Consider the following 24,347-nt stretch of genomic DNA (forward strand, 5'->3'; position numbering starts at 1 on the left):
GGGTGCCTGAGTGGCACAGTCAGTTAAGCATCTGACTCTTGACCTTGGCTCAGGTCATGATCTCACAGTTTGTGAGTCTGATCCCCACAGTGGGCTTTTGCACTGATGGAGCAGTGCTTGGGATTCTGTCTCTCCTTCTCTCTGTCCCTCCCACACTTGTGCTCTTGCTCTCCCTCAAAATAAATAAATAATTTTTTTTAATTTGAAAAAAAAAAAAAAAAACCTAGCAAAGTATGCTTTAGATGCTTTGGATAAAGCTTTGCAATGAATGTTCTCAATCCATCCAATTCCCAAGATACCTGTTTCATAAATTAGGGAAGGAGGCTCTCCTTCCATCTAAAATTAGGATTTGAAGACAGCTTCATCCTATGCCTTACTTTATAGACTTCTAATTAAGTGGCAACAGCAAAGGGGCTAAGTGTATCTTAAAGTGTATGAGACATGCCCAAATAGAAATCACAGTTTAATATCTAAAGTAGATCTAAACATGTTAAAAATTAAGTTAATTTTAAAGTGTTGGTTAAAAAGTTAAAAAATAAGTTATTCTTTCAAACTCAAAGTTTTACATTTTAAGCTTCCTAACTCATTTCTAATATTAACTTTGATGTTGGGGCGCCTGGGTGACTCAGTCGGTTAAGCGTCCAACTTCTGCTCAGGTCATGATCTCGCAGTTTGTGAGCTCAAGCCCCACGTCGGGCTCTGTGCTGACAGCTCGAGAGTCTGGAGCCTGCTTCGGATTCTGTGTCTCCCTCTCCCTCTGCCCCTCCCCGGCTTGTGCTCTGTCTCTCAAAAATGAATAGATGTAAAAAAAAAAAAAATTAGTATTGACTTTGATGTTTATTCAATGCCCTGTATTTGAATTTCATGAAGTGTTTAACTTTTGCCCCCACCCACTTTTCTGACCTCATATGCTCATATTTTCAGCTCTAGAATTATCCAATTACCTGTGGTTTCCAGAATACACCATGCTGTTTTGCATATAGTGATCCCTCCACCTAGAAGATTAAGCTTTTATTCTCACTTTCAAAACTTAGTTCTTGCTGTCACCTTCTCCAGGAAGCCTTCCATTTAACAGCTGCCTCCCTCACCCCTAAGATAGGGTCAGTTCCTTTCTCCTGGGTGCTACCTCTCACCTTTCACCCCCTCCACTGGGGCTCCCAAGGTCCTAGACTGCAGTTATTTATTCAGCATTTGCTCCTCCTGGACTAAGTTCAGAAAATATGCTATTCCCTCCTCAGACAGACCAATGCCAAGCTCATCAAGACACACCATAAAATGTATAACTCAATTTGCGTTTTGATCTCTGAACCAAGTTTTTCTAGGGTGTGTTCAAATATCTGTATACATATGTTTTCCATATGGCCCTTAATGCTTACTTGTTAAAATCTAGTCATTCTCTGGAAACACAGAGCGAATAAACAAACTCAGAGTTACCTGCCATATTAAAATTGTTCCCCATCCCAAGACAGCAGTCAGATCACGCAGAAGAAAAAAGCCACCAGAAATGGACATGGGAACAGGGTCTCAGGAGAGAATCCAATCAAATGAACAAGAGAAGATACCCAAGGCTTTATTTTACCATGTTTTTCAGTCCGATCCTCTGAGCTCATACAGACACCAAGGACACTGAAAGTAGGGAAGTCATAGAATAAAAACAAAGTTCTTATAGGTTAGATTTAAATCACAGAAATCAAAGGCAATCCTCATTGCCTAGGGCAGCACAAAAGCTGAATCACCACTAGATTCTAAATGCCAAGAAGGCCAGGTCCCACCTAGTATGTTGCTCTCTTGTGGTGTCTTGACAGTGCCTGGCACAGAGTTGGTGCTCAATAAATACTCAGTTGTAGGAAAAATTATGAAGACTCAGAACCGAAAGAAATTTGCACAATCGCCTGGGACCATTAACAAAGAGGCTGCACTAGCTTTAATGAAATCAATAGCTAGACATAAAGTCTGAACAGGCTCCGCTCTTTGGATAAGGTATATCACAAGATGAGAGTGTGCTAAATTTCAAGTCAGGTGTGACCAAAATGACTTTTCATAACCTAACCTTGCTGAGTAATGGTCTTTTCCTGTGTAACTCGACCAATATTATTGTTTAGTTTCATTGATTTATTTTTTAAGTTTCATTTAAAGTATACACAGATACCATTTCCTATTTTTGCCCATCTTCCCCTGGTGAAGTCATGTGTTCTCCCCTAGTACAATATTCAACCTGAAATTAATGACATGTCTACAAATCCTTTCATTGAAGAATATCTGAATATTTAGTAATGATGTTACAAAGTATAATCAAAAGCAGGTGTAATTCCTTCTTCCAAGAAGATGATAAAAAATGTCAAGTTTGTTTTAAAAACAGAATTTTACAGATGCTCTATTCTGGAGGTGACTATTACGGCTACATGGCTATCATACGTAGTTTGGTTTCCTACCATCCACCATTTACTTGGTTACCAAGGGCTCTGAGTAAGTATGTACCTTGGAAATACTGCAGATCTGAGATCATTTAACTCTCAGGGCAAACAAACACACACAAACACTGCACACATTCAAGCAACTCTGACTTCTGGTAAAAAAAAAAAAATTCCAGAATTATCTACAGAAAGCCCTAGTTATTAGCATTCAACACTGCGCTGAACCACAAATGAAACATACAACCACAGACTGAATGATAACTCTCATTCCAAAGGGATCTTTATTCCAATGAAAGGCTTAAATTATATTCCACTCATTATTCTAAAATTTAATATTTTTTTATGAAACCAAACTGTGACAACCAATTTTAAATATTTTGATGCCTCACCTAAAATCGTATGGTAGACAATTCTGTTACTTCTTGTTACCTGTAGATAAATTAGGAAGGAGTTTGAGAACTTGTAGGCTACTATTTAAATACACAGGTTGGCAGTCAAATTTAGAAATGAAAACCCCTATTACCAACACATCTCCCTACTGGCCCCACCCAGCTGCCAGCCCTATTTTTAAAAAGCGAAGAATTTATATTCGTTTTAAAGAGATGGTTACTGTTCTCTAGCTATTTCACCTAATAAGTAGTAAATACTTTCTTTATATGAAACTGGAAAAAAAAAACATGCATGGTTTTATAACAAAATTAGAAAGCTTGCAGCACATTCCATTCTTCTAGTAGAATATTTGTCTTAAATATTAAAGAAAACTTTTTAAAACTGTTCTCACACATTCAACTTCTAAGGAAATAAAACAAAGAGGGAGAGAAAGAAAAAAGGAGAAAAGCCCCCACAAATGTATACAAGTACTAACACATAAAACAGTTTCTTACTCAGCTGGAGAGAAAACTGCAAAGGTAAGGTAGAGCTGAACTATCTTTAGCAAGGACATAGCTGACCAAACCACACAGCACTCAGGCACCCCATCCACCAACCCCTCCTGGCCTTCCCTTGGCTTGTGTCCACTCTACTTGTTTCCACCCACCATTTGCAGATGCCTCTCTACAGACATATGGACCAAGATGATGAGTCATCTGTCATCCAGAATTCTTTTCTCGACCTTTGCACATTCAATCACCTTTAGCACACTCAACAGGCACGTCCTCCACAGAGCATGTGCCCTGTAACATAAGGAGTTTAAGGCTGAACACAGAATGAGGCATTCTTAACACTCCTCACTTTGCCAAATGGATTTATTCCAGAGCTTTAAAGGAAAATCACAACTGAAAAGTGACCAGATGGGTCTTCAAGGAGAAAGATACAAACTAAATCAGCCATGATACTGACGCACTTCACTAAAAACAGGCCTGTGATGTAAAAGAACTTTAGTTATTCTCCCTGAGAGGAATAGTTATGGCAAAAGCAAAACACAGAAGCATTCCATAACTAAAACTGACCTTCAATTTCACATGGCTAAATATTTTTTAAATTATTCCTGTACTTAACACTTCATGTAGTCACCAAAAAAACAAAAACAAAAACAAAACATTCAGGACCTGTATATCACTTAGGACAGATAATAACAGCATATCTATATAGCACTTATTACATGGCAAGCATTCTTTTAAGAACATTACATATATTCACTTCATCCTTACAAACCCTTTCCTAATCCCTGTTTTCCATGAGGAATAAAATGCCCACAGAGGTAAAACAATTTGCCCAAGGTCACAGACTGTCAGTAAATGGCAGAGCTGGGATTCAAACGGGCAGTCTGGTACATAACTGGGGTTAGTGGTTATTACACTAACCACCTTTCCAAAGGAGTTTAATATAGACAATCCTTTTTTAAAACAAAGTTTACACTAAAACTACAGAAGTTTGCTTTGCAAGGTGACAAGCTTTACAATTAAAGAATTTAAACCAGAGAAATTATAGTCAGGTGGTGGCAAAGTCAAAGTTTACCCATCATGGCAAACACCTACACACTGTGGAGGACTACATTTTGTGAGTCAATGTGTCGCGCCTGGAGAAATTAAAGTGGCCTAGAGAAGTGCAAAGGAGGCAATGACAGTCAAGAAACAAAAAGTGCAAACCTCCGTGAGCAATAAAAGCCAGGAGGCACCTGGCTGGCTCAGTCAGTAGAACATGTGGACTCTATATCTCAAGTTGTGAATTGGAGCCCCACATTGGGTATAGAGATTACTTGAAAAATTAAAATCTCTAAAAAAGAAAAGAAAACTCCAGGGGTGCCTGGGTGGCTCAGCTGGTTAAGTGAGTTTGGCTCCTGATCTCAGCTCAGGTCTTGATCCCACACTCTTCTTGAATCCAAGCCCTGTATGAAGACAAAAGAGAGAAGAGACGAGACCAGACGAGACCAGACGAGACGAGACCAGACGAGAAGAGAGAAAAGCAAAGCAAAGCAAAGAAAAGAAAAGAAAAGAAAAGAAAAGGAAAGGAAGAGAGAAGAGAAGAGAAGAGAAGAGAAGAGAAGAGAAGAAAAAAGAAAAAAAAAGAAAGGCAAGGTAAGGCAAGGAAGGAAGGAAGGAAGGAAGGGAGGGAGGGAGGGAGGGAAGGAAAAAAAAGAAAACCACAGGGCTGTAGTAGCTAACCTCACTCATACCTCCTGTCAATTTTTCCCCCTCAATCCATTCTCTCCTGGATGGTGCCTCTTTTCCATCCTACCACCATTGCCCAAATTCAGGCTTTCAACATCCCATGGTCCAAATATTACAACAGTCTTGTATCTGGCTTCTAGCCTCCACCTCGTCCCTGCCCCACCACCTACTCTCTCCTCTGCTAACAGAACAGTCTTTCTGAGACACAAATCTGATCATGTTATGGCCCTAATTAACTTTTCAATGGTCCCGGGAGCAAACAATTTCTGGTTCCATCATCTTTGTACTGAATCAAACACCATCCACTCCAGGATTTCCCCTGCCTGCCTCTGCTTGCAGGCCCAGGAAAATACTAAGCTATGTCATCCTTTTCTTACCTAGTTCACATGCCCTTCTGCAGAGAACATCTGCCTTCCAACCCCCATTCATCAACCTGCGGAACCTCTATTTATCTTTTTCCATAACGCTGTTCCAGTACCTCCTCTCACTACCAGAACATAACTTTCTTCTCTGTGTCTGCGGGGTACCTCATACATATGCTTCTATTCTGCTATCAGTAACTATTTTACTGATTCCCCTACTGTGAAAGGGACAGTGTCTTAGCATCTTATCAACAGCACCTAGTAATTTCTGACACACAAGAGGAGCTTTATTCGTTATTGCCCAATGAATAAGAGGATGCCTTTTGTAGGCCATTATAGCCTTTCTCTCAGCAAAAGTTTTAAATTCAATCCACCTGTTCCCTCTAGTCCCATGAGAACAGAGTTCCAAATTTTTAAATCCAAAGTCTAGAAAGACATGATCTACTTTATAGTCAACTGTTCAGAAAACCTACAAAGTGAGGAATATATGTTAAATAGTAGTTCACAATGAATGCTCCACAGAACAAACCCTGTCGGTTCTTGGTGAGTGTTGGGAATGAGGTGGGGGATTCTAAAATCAAATAAATTCAGAAAATGCCTCATGATGTCTCCTTCTGTGAAGAGTTAAATTGCATTATATTAAAGTTTCAATGAAGTCCTAAAGTAAAGAAAACATGTTTAACTTTGGCACTTACTACCTTTGAGCAGTTAGCTAAACCCTACTTTGCCTCAGTCTTCTAATCTATTAAATGGGAATAACAGTATCTACTTCTTACAGTATTGTAGGGATTGAATGAAAAAATATCAGGTGTTCCAAACAATGCTTGCACACAATAAGTACTCAATAAATGCTTGCAATTTTTTTTTTAAATTTTTTTTTCAACGTTTTTTATTTATTTTTGGGACAGAGAGAGACAGAGCATGAACGGGGGAGGGGCAGAGAGAGAGGGAGACACAGAATCGGAAACAGGCTCCAGGCTCCGAGCCATCAGCCCAGAGCCTGACGCGGGGCTCGAACTCAAGGACCGCGAGATCGTGACCTGGCTGAAGTCGGACGCTTAACCTACTGCGCCACCCAGGCGCCCCAATGCTAGCAATTTTTAATTTTTAACTTGACACATCTGCTTTCTTGTCTAGCAATTACTAACACTGCACACTACACACTTTGAGAAACACTGATAGACAATAAAGACCGCACCATACTAGTCATTTTGGAGACTCATGGTTCCAGACTTTAGGAGAAATATAGCCAATCTCATAGTTTAAATGTAGGCAATTCATCTGGCTTCTCTGTGGCTGGCAAACATCAAGGTTTCAACTGTCACAACTTCCTGAAGCTTCAGTTTCACAAAATTAATATGGGATTGAGTGCCTTGTGTGAACTAAAAACCGCTCTGCAATGGAAACAAGTTCCTCATAGAGAAATCTCATTCTCTGCCATTCTGTGGTCCTAGAAAGTAGCGTGCTCATCAAGTTTCTATTTTTATTGTACCCAGGAATCTTGCTATTCAAGAATAAGAAATAATCCACCCAGTCCATTGTTTTTCTTAAAATTTAAAGTAGAAGATTCTGAATTTCAGCTTCATGGAGAATTGTATAATATGTTGTGTGTAAGCATCTGCAGGCATTTCCTAGGAGAAATATCACAGTTGTCATCAAGGGGCCCATTTGCCTAAAAAGTTTAGGAACCTCTTATAGAGGTCTTAAATAAGGTCCAGGTTTTACTTAAATACATACTCAAAAAAAAAAAAAAAATCAAACAGTTTCAAAGACTATATCAGTCTTTTTAATATCCTTTCAAAGAGAGTTTATGCATGTATTTCTACATGGAGAGAGTAATAAATACCACAGCATCCTTCCATGTTTACATAAATAATAGTATATGAGATAGACTCTACTGCAGCTAGCTGTTTTCACTCGGCAGTGCATCTTAGAGATCTATCCATGCCAACACATAGGTACACATTATTCGGTTAACAGACATACTAATTTTTAAGGCATCCCTATGATAGATACTTGTCGTTATCAGTGTCTTGCTAGTTACAAATAATGATGAGAACAGACAACCTTGACAACCTTTCTTTAGGAAGAAATCCGGCAGAGAACTGCTGAGTCAGGAAATATAAAGAATGCTGGGGCGCCTGGACAACTCAGTCAGTTACGTGTCCAAATCTTGGTCTCGGCTCAGGTCATGATCTCACAGTTCCTGAGACTGAGCCCTGCGTTGGGCTCTGTGCTGACAGCTTAGAGCCTACTTGGGATTCTCTCTCTCTCTCTCTCTCTCTCTGTCCCTCCTGCTCTCCCCCATGCTCTCACATGTACATGCTCTCTCTTTCCCTTTCAAAATAAATAAAAATAAACTTAAAAAAAAAAAGTATAAAGATGGCTAAACTGTCCTCCAATGGTTGCCTGTTTTATACTCTCAATAATATTTATTTCCTTTACACTCAATAAAAGATCTTCAGATTTTCTATCTTTGTTAACCTGACAGATGAAAAATGGTAACTCATGGTGTTAATTTGTGTGGCCTATTATGAATGAAAGAACCTCTGATTTAAGATGCGTCATACCTATGACAACTTAGTCATGGAAACAATGAGCACCATCGAAACTGTAAGAGTAAAGGGAATTCAGTAAAGGTTTGCTTCAAGTCAATGGCTCCAGGGATGGTAGTCTGGAGACAGAAACGAAAAGGCTTTATCACAGTGAGTTTCTATCATTTTGCCAAATTGGAATATGCCTAAATAAATGACTGAAAGCTTGGAAGAAAAAGTATTTTGCAATGGGTCAGAAATTAAGGGAGTGTGCACAACCAACTAGTCACAGAAATCCAGCTTACCCACAGGTTCAACTCACCATCTAGTAGCCAGTGCTGGCCGCGCCTATTCTCCAACTCCGACATCATTAGGCGTGTGATCACATGATCTGGAACCAAAAGACCTTTCTCTATGTACTGCTTTGCCATATCACCAACTTCTATTAAAAAAACAGGAAAAAGAGACACTCAAAAAAGCTTCAAAAAAAGAAAAGCTTACAAACTCCTTTTGCCTTCTCTTCTATTCCTCCCTATTGGTATGAGGGGAAAGTTATAGGTAGATGTTTTGGGGGTAATTTTTAGAATACTGGTTTCAACAATGGTAGCCTTGTCTCCCAAAGAATTATAAAAGCAGCTTTTGAAGATAAATAAGATATACACAAACAGAAATAAAAATAAAAGAGTATTTCTATAAATTAGAAGAGAAGATAAAAGTAAGAAACAAAAGTTGGGAGTCCAGAGGAAGGGGTGGTTCGTGAAAGGCCAGGACAGAAGTCCTGGAACTTCCCAGAGGTGAGAGCCGCGAAGTGGACACTGAGCCCCCCAACGGTTTACGACAGCCAGGAAATGTGATCAACTATATGGTTCATGGGATGCAGAAGGCTGAAAGAAGCTGAGAAGCACAACCATTCCTTAGAGACCAAAGGAAAACATTTCCACTGGTCTTAGAAAGAATGCTGGATAATACAAACAAAAACTTCTCTTCATGAACCTCAGAATAAGTAGATGGCACCTTGCTGATACAGTTGTAGAAGCAACTCAGTGTTATTAGAATGCCAACTTTATAAAAAGATGTGAATTTATTTTTATTATTATTTTTTTGAATTTACATCCAAGTTAGTTAACATATATAAAAGGATGTGAATTTTTCAAAAAAAAATTTTTTTCAGAGAAAAAATGTTTCTATCTTATTTTAAAATAATTTCTTATATGTGGAAATTGTGGGTTAGGTTCAGTGGAACAAATTATCAGTTTAAATCTGTTAAGTTTCTAGGAACGGATTTTTTTTTTAAACCAAGATTAAGTCCTCTACTCTTCAGAGAACTGATAATAAACCATTAAGAACCACATTTTTGACAGACCAATTATGCTTTATTTATTTATTTATTTATTCGAACTTTATTGTTTTTATTCAGTTGGCTACATTCACAATGGTTATTAAATAGGACCATATTTTATGCCTTTATAATAAATATTAATTTACATTTCAAGTGACTGATACAATTTCAACCACCAGTGTCCCCAAGAAGATATTCACTGCACTGTTATCTAGCATATTGCCTATATTTGATGTTGACTTTAAGAAAGGCCAATTATGTTCTTATAAAAACATAAAGCAGAATTATGTTACTGCAAAAAAGCTCAAGAATCACTTTGTCCCTACCTTCACTTGAATTCAAGGTAGAACCTTTCCTTCCCCAAACAGAGTCAAAACTCCTAACTCCAACTCTGAAATATGCACTGTCAAGAGATTCATATCACTCTGATTACTACTACTGGCTCAAACTATTGGCTCTGATTGCTACTACTACAAGCTCAAAGTTAGATCCAATGATGCTGATTCAGTAACATGCTGCAAAGAACAACAGCAAAAGACAACCACTTTGGCAAATGTGGCTAAACATGCATATGAACAAAAACAGATTCATTCACAAAGTATTTATTAACTCTATACTAGGTAACAGGTAATAATGCACAAAGGGAGCAGTGAATAAAAGTTGCAGCTTACCTACCAATGTTTAAGCAGTGTTATTTTCATGAAGAGCAACAATATTAATCACTAATAAAGTAACATACTATGTTAACATATTAAGAAACATATTATACCAGGCACTGTGCTTTAAGCACCTTGTATGTGTTATTTCATTTAATCCTCATAAGATCCTCACCTTCAGATAGGAAGTAATACCCATATTTATGACAGCTTTACTAAGATACAATTCACACACCGTTAACATTCACCACTTTAAAGTGTACAACTCAGTAATTTTTAATACATTCTCAATGCTGTGAAGCCATCACCACTACCTAATTTCAGAACATTTTTATCACTTCAGAAAGAAACGCTGTTCCCATTAGCAATCGCTCCCCATTCCCTCCTCCCTCTGTCTAGCCCCTGGCAACTATTGATCTACTTTCTGTCTTTACAGATTTGCCTATCGTGCACATTTCATATAAATGGAATCATACAATATGTGGTATTTTGTGTCTGGTTTCTTTCATTTAGCATAATGTTTTCAAGTGGTACTTCATCCATTTTCATGGTTGATCATTCACTGTATGGGTGTACCATATTTTGTTTATATACATCAGTTAATACGCATTTGCATTGTTTCTACTTTTTGGCTAATATGAGTAACACTACAAGGAATGTTCACGTACAGGTTTTTGGGTGAACATATGCTTTCTGTTCTCTTGGTAATACCTGTATACGATGTATGTTTTATATCAGGAAAATCACTGTCGGATGGTATGCTTGGAGTAACTGACGAGATTGGTGCTGTCCTACTCTGCAATGGTCAGGCCAACCGCAGAGCCCTGTTCTTTTTTTTTTTTAATACCAGCTTCCTTTTTATTTTTTTTAACATGAAATTTATTGTCAAATTGGTTTCCATACAATACCCAGTGCCAGAGCCCTGTTCTTAGTCCCATCTGCCAAACATTAAGACAGATTTAAACAAACAAACAAAAAAAAATATATATAGACATCTTCCAAGATAACAGACCAAGACGTGAATTGTCTCCAAATATCCCATGAGGAGACAGTGAAAGCATAGGAAACATTTCATTTGGAAAAGAGAAGATCCAGAGAAGGGCATGAAAACAATTTGCCCATATCCTGATACTTGGAAAGGCCATTATTTTACTTAATCCCCAGGGCTTGCAATTAGGACTCGTTATGGGAATTACAAATGGGTAGAGAAAAAATGGCCTAAGGAATGTCTGAATAGAGATTCAAAGACTGCCTAAGACGGGATATTATAGACAGATTCGGAAAACTGGTTGGGGATTGGGCTACTTAATGTTTAAGGTCCTTTTGGGTGAGGATTTATGGTATTGGGATACTTTTGGACTCAGGAGTTTAATGCAGAACAGTAGCCAGATGATGCCCCTGAGGCCTTTAAATATTTGCTAGATGGTGCAATATGTACCCCCTCTAATACCTCAAACTTATCATGGCCAAAATCATACCTTCCCCTCCCACATGCTCTTGCCCTGGTATTTATAACATTACTCTCCTCAGATGTCATGTAAGAGTAAACACCAGTTGTCTTGATTTTCTTGACTTCCCCCATTCTTTATATCTAATTGAACATGAAGTTCCTGTCATGACATTTCCACAGCGTCTGTCATATCCAAGCCAAATGATCAAAACATAAAAGTGCAACAGTAACTGTTGTGAAGATGGCTGCAGAGCAAGCAATGACACTGTGAGGAAAGAAATCACAACCATGGCCCCAGATGGCCCTGGTGGTTAAGCGGAGGCCACAGATTAGTAAAAAGCAGAGCTGAAAGAATGAAGCAATGGAGGTGCCTGCGTGGCTCAGTTGGTTAAGTGCTGGCTTAGGCCCAGGTCATGATCTTGCGGTTCGTGAGTTCGAGCCCCGCATCAGGCTCTATGCTGACAGCTCAGAGCCTGGAGCCTGCTTCGAATCCTCTGCCTCCCTCTTTCTCTGCCCCTCCCCCACTCGTGCTCTGTCTCTCTCTCTCTCTCTCTTTCTCTCTCTCTCAAAAAATATACATTAAAAAAATTTTAAATATATTTGGGGCGCCTGGGTGGCTCAGTCAGTTAAGCATCTGCCTCTTGATTTCAGCTCAGGTCATGATCTCACAGTTCATGAGTTCAAGCCCCATGTCGGGCTCTGTGCTGCCAGTACAGAGTCTGCTTGGGGTCCGATCTCTCTCCCTCTCTCTGTTCCTCCCCTGCTCTCTCTCTCTCTCTCAAAATATATAAACTTAAAAAAAAAAAAAAAAAGCAATGAGTTATACTCCAAGACCACTGCACAAATCTTTACATAGTGAAAAAGAGACAACTGGCCGAAGAATCACACTGATAAAGAATCTCTGAGATAAGATCAAAGTGGGTCCTTTACTCATAGCAATCTGTGACCTGCCACAAAATCAACAGATTGCTTCTGGGGTCTTCTGCACACTAGTCAACCAAACAAATCATTACATTACTTGAACAGCCAATTCTCAACTCTTAGCTTGCTTCACTTCTCAGTAGCATCTGAGATGGCTCCTTTGCATAAATGATAGGAAAGTGAACCTTTGAAAATGCAAGCCAACTGCAATCCTCCAGGACCTTTCCATCTCACTCAGAGTATAAGCCAAAGCCCTCACCTTGGTTTACAAGGCCCTGTGTAATCAGGCCCTCCTTCCCTGAAGCCATCTCCTACTTCCTCTCCATTGTCCACTCTACTCCAGCCACACCAGCTTCCCTGTAGTTTTCTGACAATCACATTCATGTGCTCACTTTAAGAACTTTTCATTTGTTGCTCCCTCTGCCAAGAACACTCTCTCCCCAAGAATTTCACATGGATCAAGCCCCCACTTCACTCAGATCTCTGATAAGTCTTACCTCAAACAGGCCTTCCACCCCATCTAAATAGCACAAGGACAGACACACATCCCTATCACCCTCTAGTCTCTTATCTTGCTTTGCATTGTCTTCTACAACCCCAGATCTTACATATTATATATTGATCTATTTATCAATTCACTTTTTACCTCCCCCAACAAGAATATTATTAATTCATTCAGAAAAACTGAGGTACTTTGTTCAATGCCATACCCTCAGTACTTAGAATATAGCTTGGCATGTATGAGATAACTCCATAACAATTTGTTGCATGAATGAATGAATGAATACCTAAGGATGATAGATAATTTCCCCCCACCCCCGGCAAAAATCAATCTGATCTTTCTGTATATCTATTACAGAACCATGATCCTAAGATCAAATACAGCTCAACCTTGCCATGTGCCAACTTTTTCAAGGGAGATATGAGACAAAGTATGATCAGTACTAGTTGAGATGGCCATGTCAGGTTTCACAGCTCAGTCTTATTTCATCAGTATTTTAAACCATGTATAGCGATGAACAAGGTCGAATAGGGAAAATGAGGAGAAAGAAACACCATGAGCCAATAATGCCACCAAGCAGGGGGCTGCTTGGCATACCTGGAGGAACTTCAAGTACAGAGAAAAGCATCATGAGAGATGCAGCTAGACAGGTGGGAAATATTTTTTTTTTTAACATGTAGGTTTAGACATGCCATTCCCACAGCCAAGACCAGCATTTACAGGACCCAGTGCAAATGAAAATATGGAGACTTCCTGTTCAAAAATTAGAAATCTCTAAATGGCAACAGCAAAGCATTAAACTAAGTGCAAATCCTTGTGTGAGTACACAGGTCACGTGCCCACCACACTGTGACCTCTAGATTGGGTTGGTGTGGTGAAAGCCAAAGAGCCTGTGACAATAATCCAAGCAGGAGACAATAGACTGCACTAAAGCAGAAGCAACCTTAGAAGACATTCTGCCCCTTGAGAGAATACCTTTGAGACATGGAGACTGAAGGGACCCCATAAAGGACTGCTTTTTGCTACCTCTATTCTTCTCAGGACCTGCACCCCTGCCTTACACATGCCTTATTATGTCCTGCTTGTAAAGGTCAAGGACTTAATGATTTCTTTGAAGTCTTCCAGCACAATAGATAACACCTAAGGAGTGATTAGGTGGGGTTGTCATGAAGGTTTTCTAAGACCACTGACTCTACACACCTTGACAGCAAGACTCCTGGGCATAAGTGACTTATGAAGGACACCTGAGCACTCCCAGCTCTGACCGGTTCCTGGATGCCTGAGGACAGGGACACAAGACCACCATCCTCAACTAAAAGCCCAGACCCCAAGTGTGAGAAATAAGCCCACTGCCCCAATCAAATGAGGGACATGAAGACTGGAGCACAGAGAAGCTAGGCTTTGATCAACGTTTTTTGCAAGAGCTGGTGTCTGGTTACAGCAGGCATTTATCTCCTAGAGCGAAGTCCCTCCCCTGATTCCTCACTGGCTGAGTACTACAGAGGTTGCAGTCTTACCCAGAAGTCACCGATGCCCATGTGAGGCCGAAAAGTAGTCTGACTGGAACAAATGGACATCTCTTGAGGTGATGCAGAGACTTGAGTTCTTTGGCACATACTCATTGCAAAGCCCGCAAAAAATAAGCCCACCAAATGGAGAGGGGAAGAAGAACCAGGAAGTGAAGTGTCTACGGGTTTGGGGACTCCATTGTGCAGTGGGAAAGGGGTTCGTACATATTTCCAATAGATTGTAAACCTATTGTTAACTAGACAGCACAGCTTTTATTTGGTATTTTTGAAAATGAATCATCTCACTTCTCACACCAAGCAAAGATGAGACTCATTCTGCTTTTCCTTTCCGAATCTCTCAGAAGCTCCGTCTGTATCTGCTCTCTCTGTATCTTCAATAAACTCTGCTCTCACTTCCTACCAGCTTGCATTTGATTTCTATCCTGCGCGAAGCCAACCAAGGACCCTCTTGGTCACTCCTGCAGGATCCCCTCTGGATCCTCAGGCCCAGCCTGCCTACATCACCTTGAGTTAACTCAACATAGACTGTGCAATTCCAAGTTTAAAATAACCCTGTGGAAGACTTCCAGAATCATTTTAATCTAATTTACTAAGTAAGAGAAAGATCTAAGTTCAACATACTTTCCCAACTACTGGCAGTCTTGGATCTTCTCTGGAGCAGGACAGACAACACATCCATCTAATCTGATACAAAATCAAACTTCTACCCCCCCACACCTCAATCCCCACCCAAATGAAAACCTGGAAAGTTTAAAAGCCAGAACAAAACAGACAGTGTATCTGCATCTGAATGAAGATCTCACTACAACAACAAATGGAGATAAGATGTTGATAAAGACAGAGGCCCATTCAGAAAACCGGGACCTTCATCTGCCTTTGTCAGCTTGCTTGAAAGTAGTATCATTCGGGGCGCCTGGGTGGCGCAGTCGGTTAAGCGTCCGACTTCAGCCAGGTCACGATCTCGCGGTCCGTGAGTTTGAGCCCCGCGTCAGGCTCTGGGCTGATGGCTCGGAGCCTGGAGCCTGTTTCCGATTCTGTGTCTCCCTCTCTCTCTGCCCCTCCCCCGTTCATGCTCTGTCTCTCTCTGTCCCAAAAATAAATAAAAAACGTTGAAAAAAAAAAAATTAAAAAAAAAAAAAAAAAAAAGAAAGTAGTATCATTAAATAGATAACACACATACCAGCTCCAATTTGTCAAGTAGTATTCCAAAGAAAGGCTGTGGACACACACAGTCTTACGCAGCTTCTGAATTCTCAGTGTATATATAGATGCGCATATGTGCACATGCGCGCACACATGAGTAAGTCATAAACCACCAGGAAGTTTTCAAAAATAAACAATAAATTTAGAGTGCCAAAAACAGGCCAACAGTTCTGCATTTTTTAAGCTTCATAACAACCAAAAAGAAAATCCATCATGTGTTTAGAAGACTGAACAGAACACGAGTGATTAAGACCACATTTGAAAAAACTTTCCTCAGAAAGGAAAAGAGAAAGTGTCAGATTACAAAATGGTAATATATTACAAAATTATGTGAGTATATCTATAGATATATATTATCATTTTCAATATTAAATACATTATAAAAAAATCAATATTCCACCTATTTTACAATATAAATATTGTGGCAATGCAGCTTAACCTATTTCATTCAATTGCTAAATGTAAATTAAAATAAGATATAATCTTAGTAACCTTGAAAAATATATATTTTCCATTCCCAACTAGATCAGGTAATATACAAATTGTCAGAATTTAAGACTACCTATTAAGTTGTGTATTTAAGAAATACCAAACTTAAAATTTTAAGATAATATACAACTTAAGACTACCTATTAACTTGGTCATCTATCCAAAATTTATACTTCCAAGATACAGAAAAGATATTTTTATTGGCCTCATTTCTTTCACATTAAAATTGACCGCTTTCAGGGGTGCTTGGGTGGCTCAGTCCGTTAAACGGCTCTTGATTTCAGCTAAGGTCATGATGATAGGGTTCCTGAATTCGGGCCCCACATGGGGCTCTGTGCTGTGAGCACAGAACCACAGCACAGAGCCTGCTTTGAATTCTCTGTCTCCCTCTTTCTGCCCCTCCCTGGCACGCGCTCGCACTCTCTCTCTCTCTCTCTAAAATAAATAAACATTTAAAAAAATTAAAATTTACCACTGTCACATTAACAGAGTGACACAGATTATTGTATTCAGGGCGGTAAATATAACAAAACATTGTCAGCTGCTCAATGGGGAGGATGTTAGATTTATAATGAATTGTCTTAAGGCTGGTTAATAAGAAAATATTTTTTTCTGAATAACTAGGAGAGCCAATTAAGCAAATGACATTTCTTTAGAAAATCCATGAGAACACACACATGCATATTTAGGTAGTACAAAATCCATTCAACAGGACCCTAAATACTCAGGACAGCCAGCTAAAACATTCCAGAGACTGAATGACCTCCAAACAGAAATCAACTCAACATGGGAAAAACAGATAGTGTCATGAAACAGGAAATAAATGGTTCCCTATTCAGGGAGGGGATAACTAGAGAACATGGTATGGTGGGTTTTGTAGTTTAAATACTCTGTGAGGGCGCCTGGGTGGCTCAGCTGGTTGAGTGTCAGAGTTCAGCTCAGGTTCACGGTTTCGAGACCCACGTTGGGCTTTGCACTGACAGTGTGGAGCCTGCTTCAGATTCTCTTCTCCCTCTCTCTCTCTGCCCCTCCCCTGTTTGTGCTCTCTCTCTCTCAAAAATAAGCATTAAAAATAAATACATAAATACATACATACATACTTTCTGAACCCACTAAATATTCTTTCAGCTGATACTGATTAAGCATCTACCCTGCAGCAGACTGTACCAACCTGATATTTGAGCTTAGAACCTACACTAAACACTGGAATTGGGTGCTAACCCATTGAAAACTTTAAACAGCCAAATTTTATAGAATTTCATTCTGTTGGGCAGAAAAACTAAATAACAGTTATTACAATTAAGTCATACGGGCTCTTACTTGCTAGTACAGTTCCATATAAATATATTGTGAAATAGTAATAGGTTATTGGTCACACACTAAATGAATTTGGTCAAACCAAATGCCAGCTCATTCACCTTTGACCAGTAAGGAGTTATCCCTGAAATACCAGTCCAGAGTTGCAGAAAACCAACCAGACTCCCTTGGTTCTTAACAATGGAGACAAAAATATTTGTTTTAACAAAGGCAAGGATTAGAACTTCAAGATAATCAACTTACAAGATCAAACCTCAATTACTATTAATACTTTAAGCAAAAGCAAATGAGGTCTTTTTATTTCATTTGAATATCTGTCTTACCTCTTACCTCAATGACCAACCTGGAAAGTGCCAACATCAGGACAACAATGTCCAGTGTGTTTGGTGCCACAGGCCTCTAATCAGCTATGCAATGACCCCACCAGTATCCTGTAAGAAGCCTCCCATTTTACCCCAAGTCCACCCAGGTGACTCCAATCACGGACAACCACACGTGAAGGTTCTCGTCTCCAGGAACATACCACTTACCAACCAAAATTTTCTGTGCATCTACTACAGGCCAGGTACCATGCAAGGCACTACAGACACAGATATAGGAATGACCTCAAGGAGCTTATTAATTAGGAGAGAAGTGGAACAGACTCATGAACAAATAATTACTTGTTAATAAGTATGTGCCCTGAGGGCACCTGGGTGGCTCTGTTGGTTAAGCCTCTGACTTTGGCTCAGGTCACAATCGAGGCTTGTGAGTTCGAGCCCCACACTAGGCTCTGCACTGACAGTGCACAGCCTGCTGGGGATTCTCTCTCTCTGCCCCTTTCCCACTTGCATGCATGCTCGCACTCTCAAAAATAACAACAACAACAACAACAATGTACGCCCTAGTGTGCATGTGAGGAACTTGGAAACAACCACTTTGTCCTTAGAGGAAGAAAAAGTTGAATAGACTGAAAAACAAACCACAAACAACTCTCTTGGATCCATAAGAGAGGGGAGGACACGGGGCAAACTACTGCCCCCAAGATTAGAGGGACAGACAGGCAAATAAAGGAGTCACATCTTACCTGAGCAGAGACTCACGAATGGAAAGCACCTCAGGAACCAGTGCTAGGTAGGAAATCCTAAATTGTAATTGAGGAATTGCTAGAAGCGTGGACAAAAACTCCAGGGGACATAGTCATTGGTGGGGGTGGGGGCACAATATTATGAGAGTACCTCCAGGAGATTGACCAGGTTCCCATAGTAATAAATACTGGAGATGGGGTCCCTAGGTGGCTCAGTCGGTTAAACATCTGACTTCAGCTCAGGTCATGATCTCGTGGTTTGTGGGTTTGAGTCCCGTGTAGGGCTCTGTGCTGACAACTCAATGCCTGGAGCCTGCTTCAGATTCTGTGTTTCCTTCGCTCTCTGCCCCTCCCCCACTCGTGCTCTGTCTCTCTGTCTCTCTGTCTCTCTCTCTCAAAAATGAATAAATGTTAAAAAATTTTTTTTAATACTGGAGAAAAATCTCCTTAAGCTTCCACAGTGGGAGGTGGAAAGGAACTATTCTGAAATAGAGCACTTTGTTCTTAGCAATCCATGACACATGTGCAGATGAAAGGAAGAAGTTTAACCAAAGGACTCTGCATTTAACCTCAAGTTTAACCTTGGAAAATAAACAGCATCAAAGAGAGGGCTCATAATTAGGCTACTGAAATTCTAAATGTCACTTTGCCTCTGGTATAAATCTCAAACTGATTTTATTTCCCCTTTAAGGCTAGGCTTTGATCAAAAGATAGGATTTAATAATCAGTAGCTTCCTCCTAACACTATTTTCCCCCACATCCCACAACCTCATGCCATTGTTTTCCACCCTGCAGCCAGAATGGACCAACTTGTACCTCTGATCATGTTGAGTCTCTACTTAAAACGCATCAGCAGGGTTCTGTCTACTGCCCATTCAGTGGCTTCTAAGTCCCTCTAAGATCTGGCCCACACCTACCCTCAAGCAGCCTGGTAGCTTTTCTTCCTTCACTCACATGCTCCACCCCAGCCCATCTCTACCGTCCAGCCCCAGGTCTCTCCTCTCTTCAGCTTCCCCAAACTGAGGTTAGGTCCCCTCTATATACTCCATGGCATCCTGTCCTCCAGCTCTGTAGCATTCATCACGTTTGTATTTCTCATGCCAGTCTGCACCACCATACAGTATGGAATCTGTCTGGTACACCAACCACAGTTTCTGCAGCACCTTTTCAAAACAGACATTCAATGTGCACTTGAGGGGCACCTGGGTGGCTCAGTCACTTAAGCATCTGACTCTTGGATTTCAGCTCAGGTCATGATTTTACAGTTCATGACATTGAACCCCACCCCATGCTGGGCTCTTTGCGCTCTCTCACAAAATAAATATATAAAGATTTTAAACAATATATGCACTTGAAAATTGATTGGTCCTCCCAACTCCATTCATTCCCTAGAGGACCAGAGCTAACTAAACTTTTGTAACAGAGGTAGCTACTCATGACATAACAATCAGATCTGAGTACAAATACTTCAGCTACTTATCTGCACTCGAAATTTAAGAATTTACATTGGAACAGATCTTTCCCAGTTAGGACTTCCACATTGAGTTCAGTTGCAAAGAGATATCAAAAACAACTACATGGAAGTTGTCCTAAGTTCACTGATCTTGCAATTATAATTCGGCCATTCACTTAAAAGTATTTACTAAGCAACTATACTCTGTGCCATGCTATAGCATATTTCCCTACATGTCAGGGAAACAATGGAACATCAGAAGTAATCTCTCATATGCTTCTGATGGCTTGGCCAAGCATCAAACAGTTGACAACTTGGCCTATTTCAAAACAAAATCAAGCTCTAAGAATGATCTCCTATCTTTTACCGACACAACCAGAAAGAAAAATAAACAAGGTTTAATTTTATGTTTTCTTGCCCAAATAATCTGCCCATTTTTATAAAAGTCTAAAACTCACAAAATTAAACTTGCGTATTCCTCAAAGTACTGATGAGGGATACATGCATATATGGCAAAAATATATGATAAATGGGACGCCTGGGTGGCTCAGTCGATTGAGTGCCTGATTCTTGGTCTCAGCTCAAGTCATGATCTCACCGCTCATGATTTTGAGCCCCACACTGGGCTCTGCACTGACAGTGCCTAGCCTGCTTGGGATTCTGTCTCTCCCTCTCTCCAAAATAAATAAATAAAAACTATATATTATATTTTCATGGTAAAGCAAGAGAATAATAATTGTAAGATGCAAGATAGCAGTTGTGAGTAATGGAGAAAGGGCATATGGGAGGCTTCTATGGTACTGGTAATGTTCTATCCCTTAGGTTGAGTCGTAAACAACTGTTATCCTTTGAAACATATACACACTACATACCCTATTTTGTTCTGGTTGCCTATAAAGTGAGGGCAAACTGGATACAGAAGACAGAGCAGGACAAATGTCCACATAGCAGCAAATTCCCAAGATGCCTGGCTAATCACCAGAAACAGATAACTACTCAATGTTCTTTTCATTGTTCAAGCTAGAACATGCTGAGTGAAAGGCCCCTGTAAAAGAGCTTGATTTCTTCATAATGCTACCTAAAATCAGTAGAAACCATTGCCTGCCTCCAGTATCATCCCTTCTCCAAAACTTTTGTCACTGAGAATGCCAACACACACACACACACACACACACACACACACACACACTCCCTATATAAGGCATGGTCAGATATGAACTATAGTATTGTGATTCTGCAAACCACAAGTTCCTTATCTCCCCTACTTGGTAGAATATTTTGGCACTAGAATAGTTACAAAATGAAGAAAATCTTCATTCCATAAACTGTTTATCACTGATATCACTTTGATAAATCTCTTTCAGTAAGAAAATAAACTTTACAAAAAAAATTTGTGAATAGATATGAAAGTCCTGGGGCACTTGGGTGGCTCAGTCGGTTAAGTCTCTGATCCCCGATTTCAGCTCAGGTCATGATCTAGTGGTTTGTGAGATCAAACCCTGAGTCAGGCTCTACACTAACAGCATGGGATTCTCTCTCCTCTCTCTCTCTCTCTCTCTCTCTCTCTCTCTCTCTCTCTCTCTCTCTCACTGCCCCTCCTCTGCTTGTGCTCTCTTTCTCTCTCTCTCTCTCAAAATAAATAAACTTTAAAAAAAAAAAAAGATATCAAAGGGCTTTAGAGAAACCACGGAAGAAATTCCTAAATATAAGGCATTTTGGCACTAATTCAAATGACTCATTTCAGATGTCTGGTATCCACCCTTCAATTGGCCTTGCTCACAGCCAGGCTTTCTTTTCCTTCACAACAAAAAGACATGATTTTTAATTACTCCCTGACACTTGCTTTTGGTAACTATGAGGAAAAGTCTGAACCTAATATAATGGCCAAGAGTATACACTTTCGAGCCAGATTGCCTAGGTTCAAATCCTGGCACTGCCACTTAAAGGCTAGAAGACTCCAGTCACATTGTATGTCTCTGCTCCACACCCCATGCAGGTCACAGTCTGCACAAACATATTGTGTCTACCTTTCACTCTTATTGTTTAGTGGGGTTGTTTACAAATCCTCCATACAAGACTGTAATGCCCTTGAGGCTAGAGACTATCTTATTTTAACCATCAATAGGTACCACTTGAGATGAAAAAGTAGCATGATCTTTAAACTCTCCATCTTCCCGTCTCCAAGGTCCTTTGGATTATTGGTAAACTTTCATCTCACTCTACCCCTGCCATATCTTCTGTGGACTGTATTGTACAACAGTCCTACTAACCACAGTCACGACTTCTAGGCAATTAAGACTCAGAAAAACCTTCTCAATCACACAGTAAAAACTATGTGCAGCAATGCTTCCTTTAAATGTTATCTTACCATCTAATTCTTTGGCACTGAATAACTGAGTAAAATAAATCACTAAATTAAGCAAAACACTGTTATCTGATTTAGCTACATAAACGGACATTCCATCCCTTTTGTCAATGGTTCTCACACCTATTGCTTCAGTCTACTCAAGCTGGTGCAGAAAGATCATTACCACAGACTGCACTTGGATCCCAAGCCTGACCTCTTAACGGAAAAAGGATCTGTTCCAACAAGTGGATGTTTGCTCCTCCTAACGCTATCTGACATTCTTAAACACCCACAAAATGTATATGAGTCAACTCTTATAGATTTCTAAGATTAAGACTAAAAATATTCTCTAAACAGAAGAAGCAGAAAGTTTAACATGAGGAAAACAACTGATTTTCAAACTAACAGGCAGGTGCATGGAAGTCACCCCAAGTGAGAAGCTATACTAGGCTAGACTACCCAAAACCTGATGTCTCCTTTTGAGATGAAACTCCTTTTGAGATGTCTGTGTGACACAGGTAAGTTTTACCAAAAGAGTTCCTTTGATAAATCACAAGACATTAGGGATTGTAAACTATTGCTAAAGAAGTTCTATTTCATTTTATATAACATAATACAAAACTTTGAAACTATGAAGTAAGACCTCCATCCTATTTGTTCTTTGTTCTTGTGGACATAATGAGACTAAGACCCCGAAGACATCAAGTCATTGACCACAGGTCTCTCCTGAGAAACAGTGACTTGGAACGAAGTACCCATCTTCAAAGCTTGTCCTTTGCCATTTAGTCTTAAGGTACAAAATTTAGCTTATCATGGGGATAATTAGTATTGGTGTTTTAACCACAGAAAATTGTAGCTAACATTATTTGAATCTATGATCTATATAATCAATCATTCCCTAGATCAAAAGAAGGTTAATAGTAAAAAGATTTTTCTTTTAACCTAGATTTGAACCCAAATTTATGTAAAGTACAAATGTGCACCTCTTTACCACTAATTGTGAGATTGAAAGTGAAAAAATATGTAATGTGATTTTTTTCATGGAGGTAAAACTGACATATAACATATTAGTTTCAGGGGTCCAACATAGTAACTGGATATCTGTAAATACTATAGAATGATTACCACAATAAATCTAGTCAACTTCCGTCACCATACATAGTTACAAATGTTTTTTTCTTGTGATGAGAGCTTTTAAGATCTATTCTGTTAGTAACTTTCAAATATGTGACACAGCATTACTAACCATGGTCGCCATGTTGCACATTACGTCTCTGTGACTTATTTTATAACTGGAAGTCTGTACCTTTGGCCTACATTTGCCCATTTCACACCTCCTCCGCACCCTCCACCTCTGGCAACCACCAATTTATTCTCTGTATCTATGAGCTCAGCGTTGTTTTGTTTTGCTTTTATATTCCACATATAAGCGAGATCATATAGTTTACTTATTCTTTCTATCTGCATTTTTACCATGGGACAATACCCTTTTAAACACACTGGAATGGCTCCATCAAGAGACAAAGAGCCAATATGATACAAGGAACTGTATCAGGCTGAAAATTGTATTAGGCTGAAAATCAGAAGCCTTGGCTGTTAAGAGTTCTGCTCCCAAGGACTGCCCACAGGACTGAACATATCAATGTACTTCACTTATCATGGCCTCAAGTTTCCTCACCTACATGAGGCTGTTGGACCCTTCTAGCTCTGCCATCTTGGAGGTGGAATTTCAATTTCCTTTACCTGGCTCTGTGTATGTGTTGGGGCTGAAGGATCAGCTTCCCCAGTATGCGTCCAACCACACCAGTGTGCTTTCAATCACCAAGATTCTAAGTGAGCAGAGGAGATGGACTTCACAGACTAAGGAGCATCTCCCTGCTTTCATGGTCATCCACCCATTTGAGATATGAGGAGTGGAATCCCGACAAGACCTCAGGCCTATGCCATCTCTTAGTGTTCCATCACACCTTGTCTGCAAGACATCCTGAGAATAAGGGCCAGTGCTTTGGCCTATTTGCTCTTTTCTCTCCAGCCGGACTGCATATGTACATTCACTTAGTCTAATTCTGTACCCTGGGTCCAATGGATGTGTTTCTATAATAGCCAAGATTAAAAATATGTATGGACAAAAGCCATGACTTTGGGTAGGGGAGGGG

General features: G+C 39.8%; 1 protein-coding gene across 3 annotated transcripts in view; it reads right to left on the bottom strand.

Annotated features, from left to right (window-relative positions):
- Positions 1 to 24,347, bottom strand: part of AK4 (adenylate kinase 4) — a 76,032-nt gene that overhangs the window by 27,759 nt on the left and 23,926 nt on the right. For all 3 annotated transcript variants that reach the window (XM_049618550.1, XM_049618549.1, XM_049618548.1), the window contains exon 2: positions 8,242 to 8,361. In XM_049618550.1, the coding sequence (XP_049474507.1) occupies positions 8,242 to 8,361 (120 nt within the window). The remainder of the gene's footprint in view (positions 1 to 8,241; positions 8,362 to 24,347) is intronic.

This window comes from Panthera uncia (genome assembly GCF_023721935.1).
Source record: "Panthera uncia isolate 11264 chromosome C1 unlocalized genomic scaffold, Puncia_PCG_1.0 HiC_scaffold_4, whole genome shotgun sequence".
Taxonomy (NCBI): Eukaryota; Metazoa; Chordata; class Mammalia; order Carnivora; family Felidae; genus Panthera; species Panthera uncia.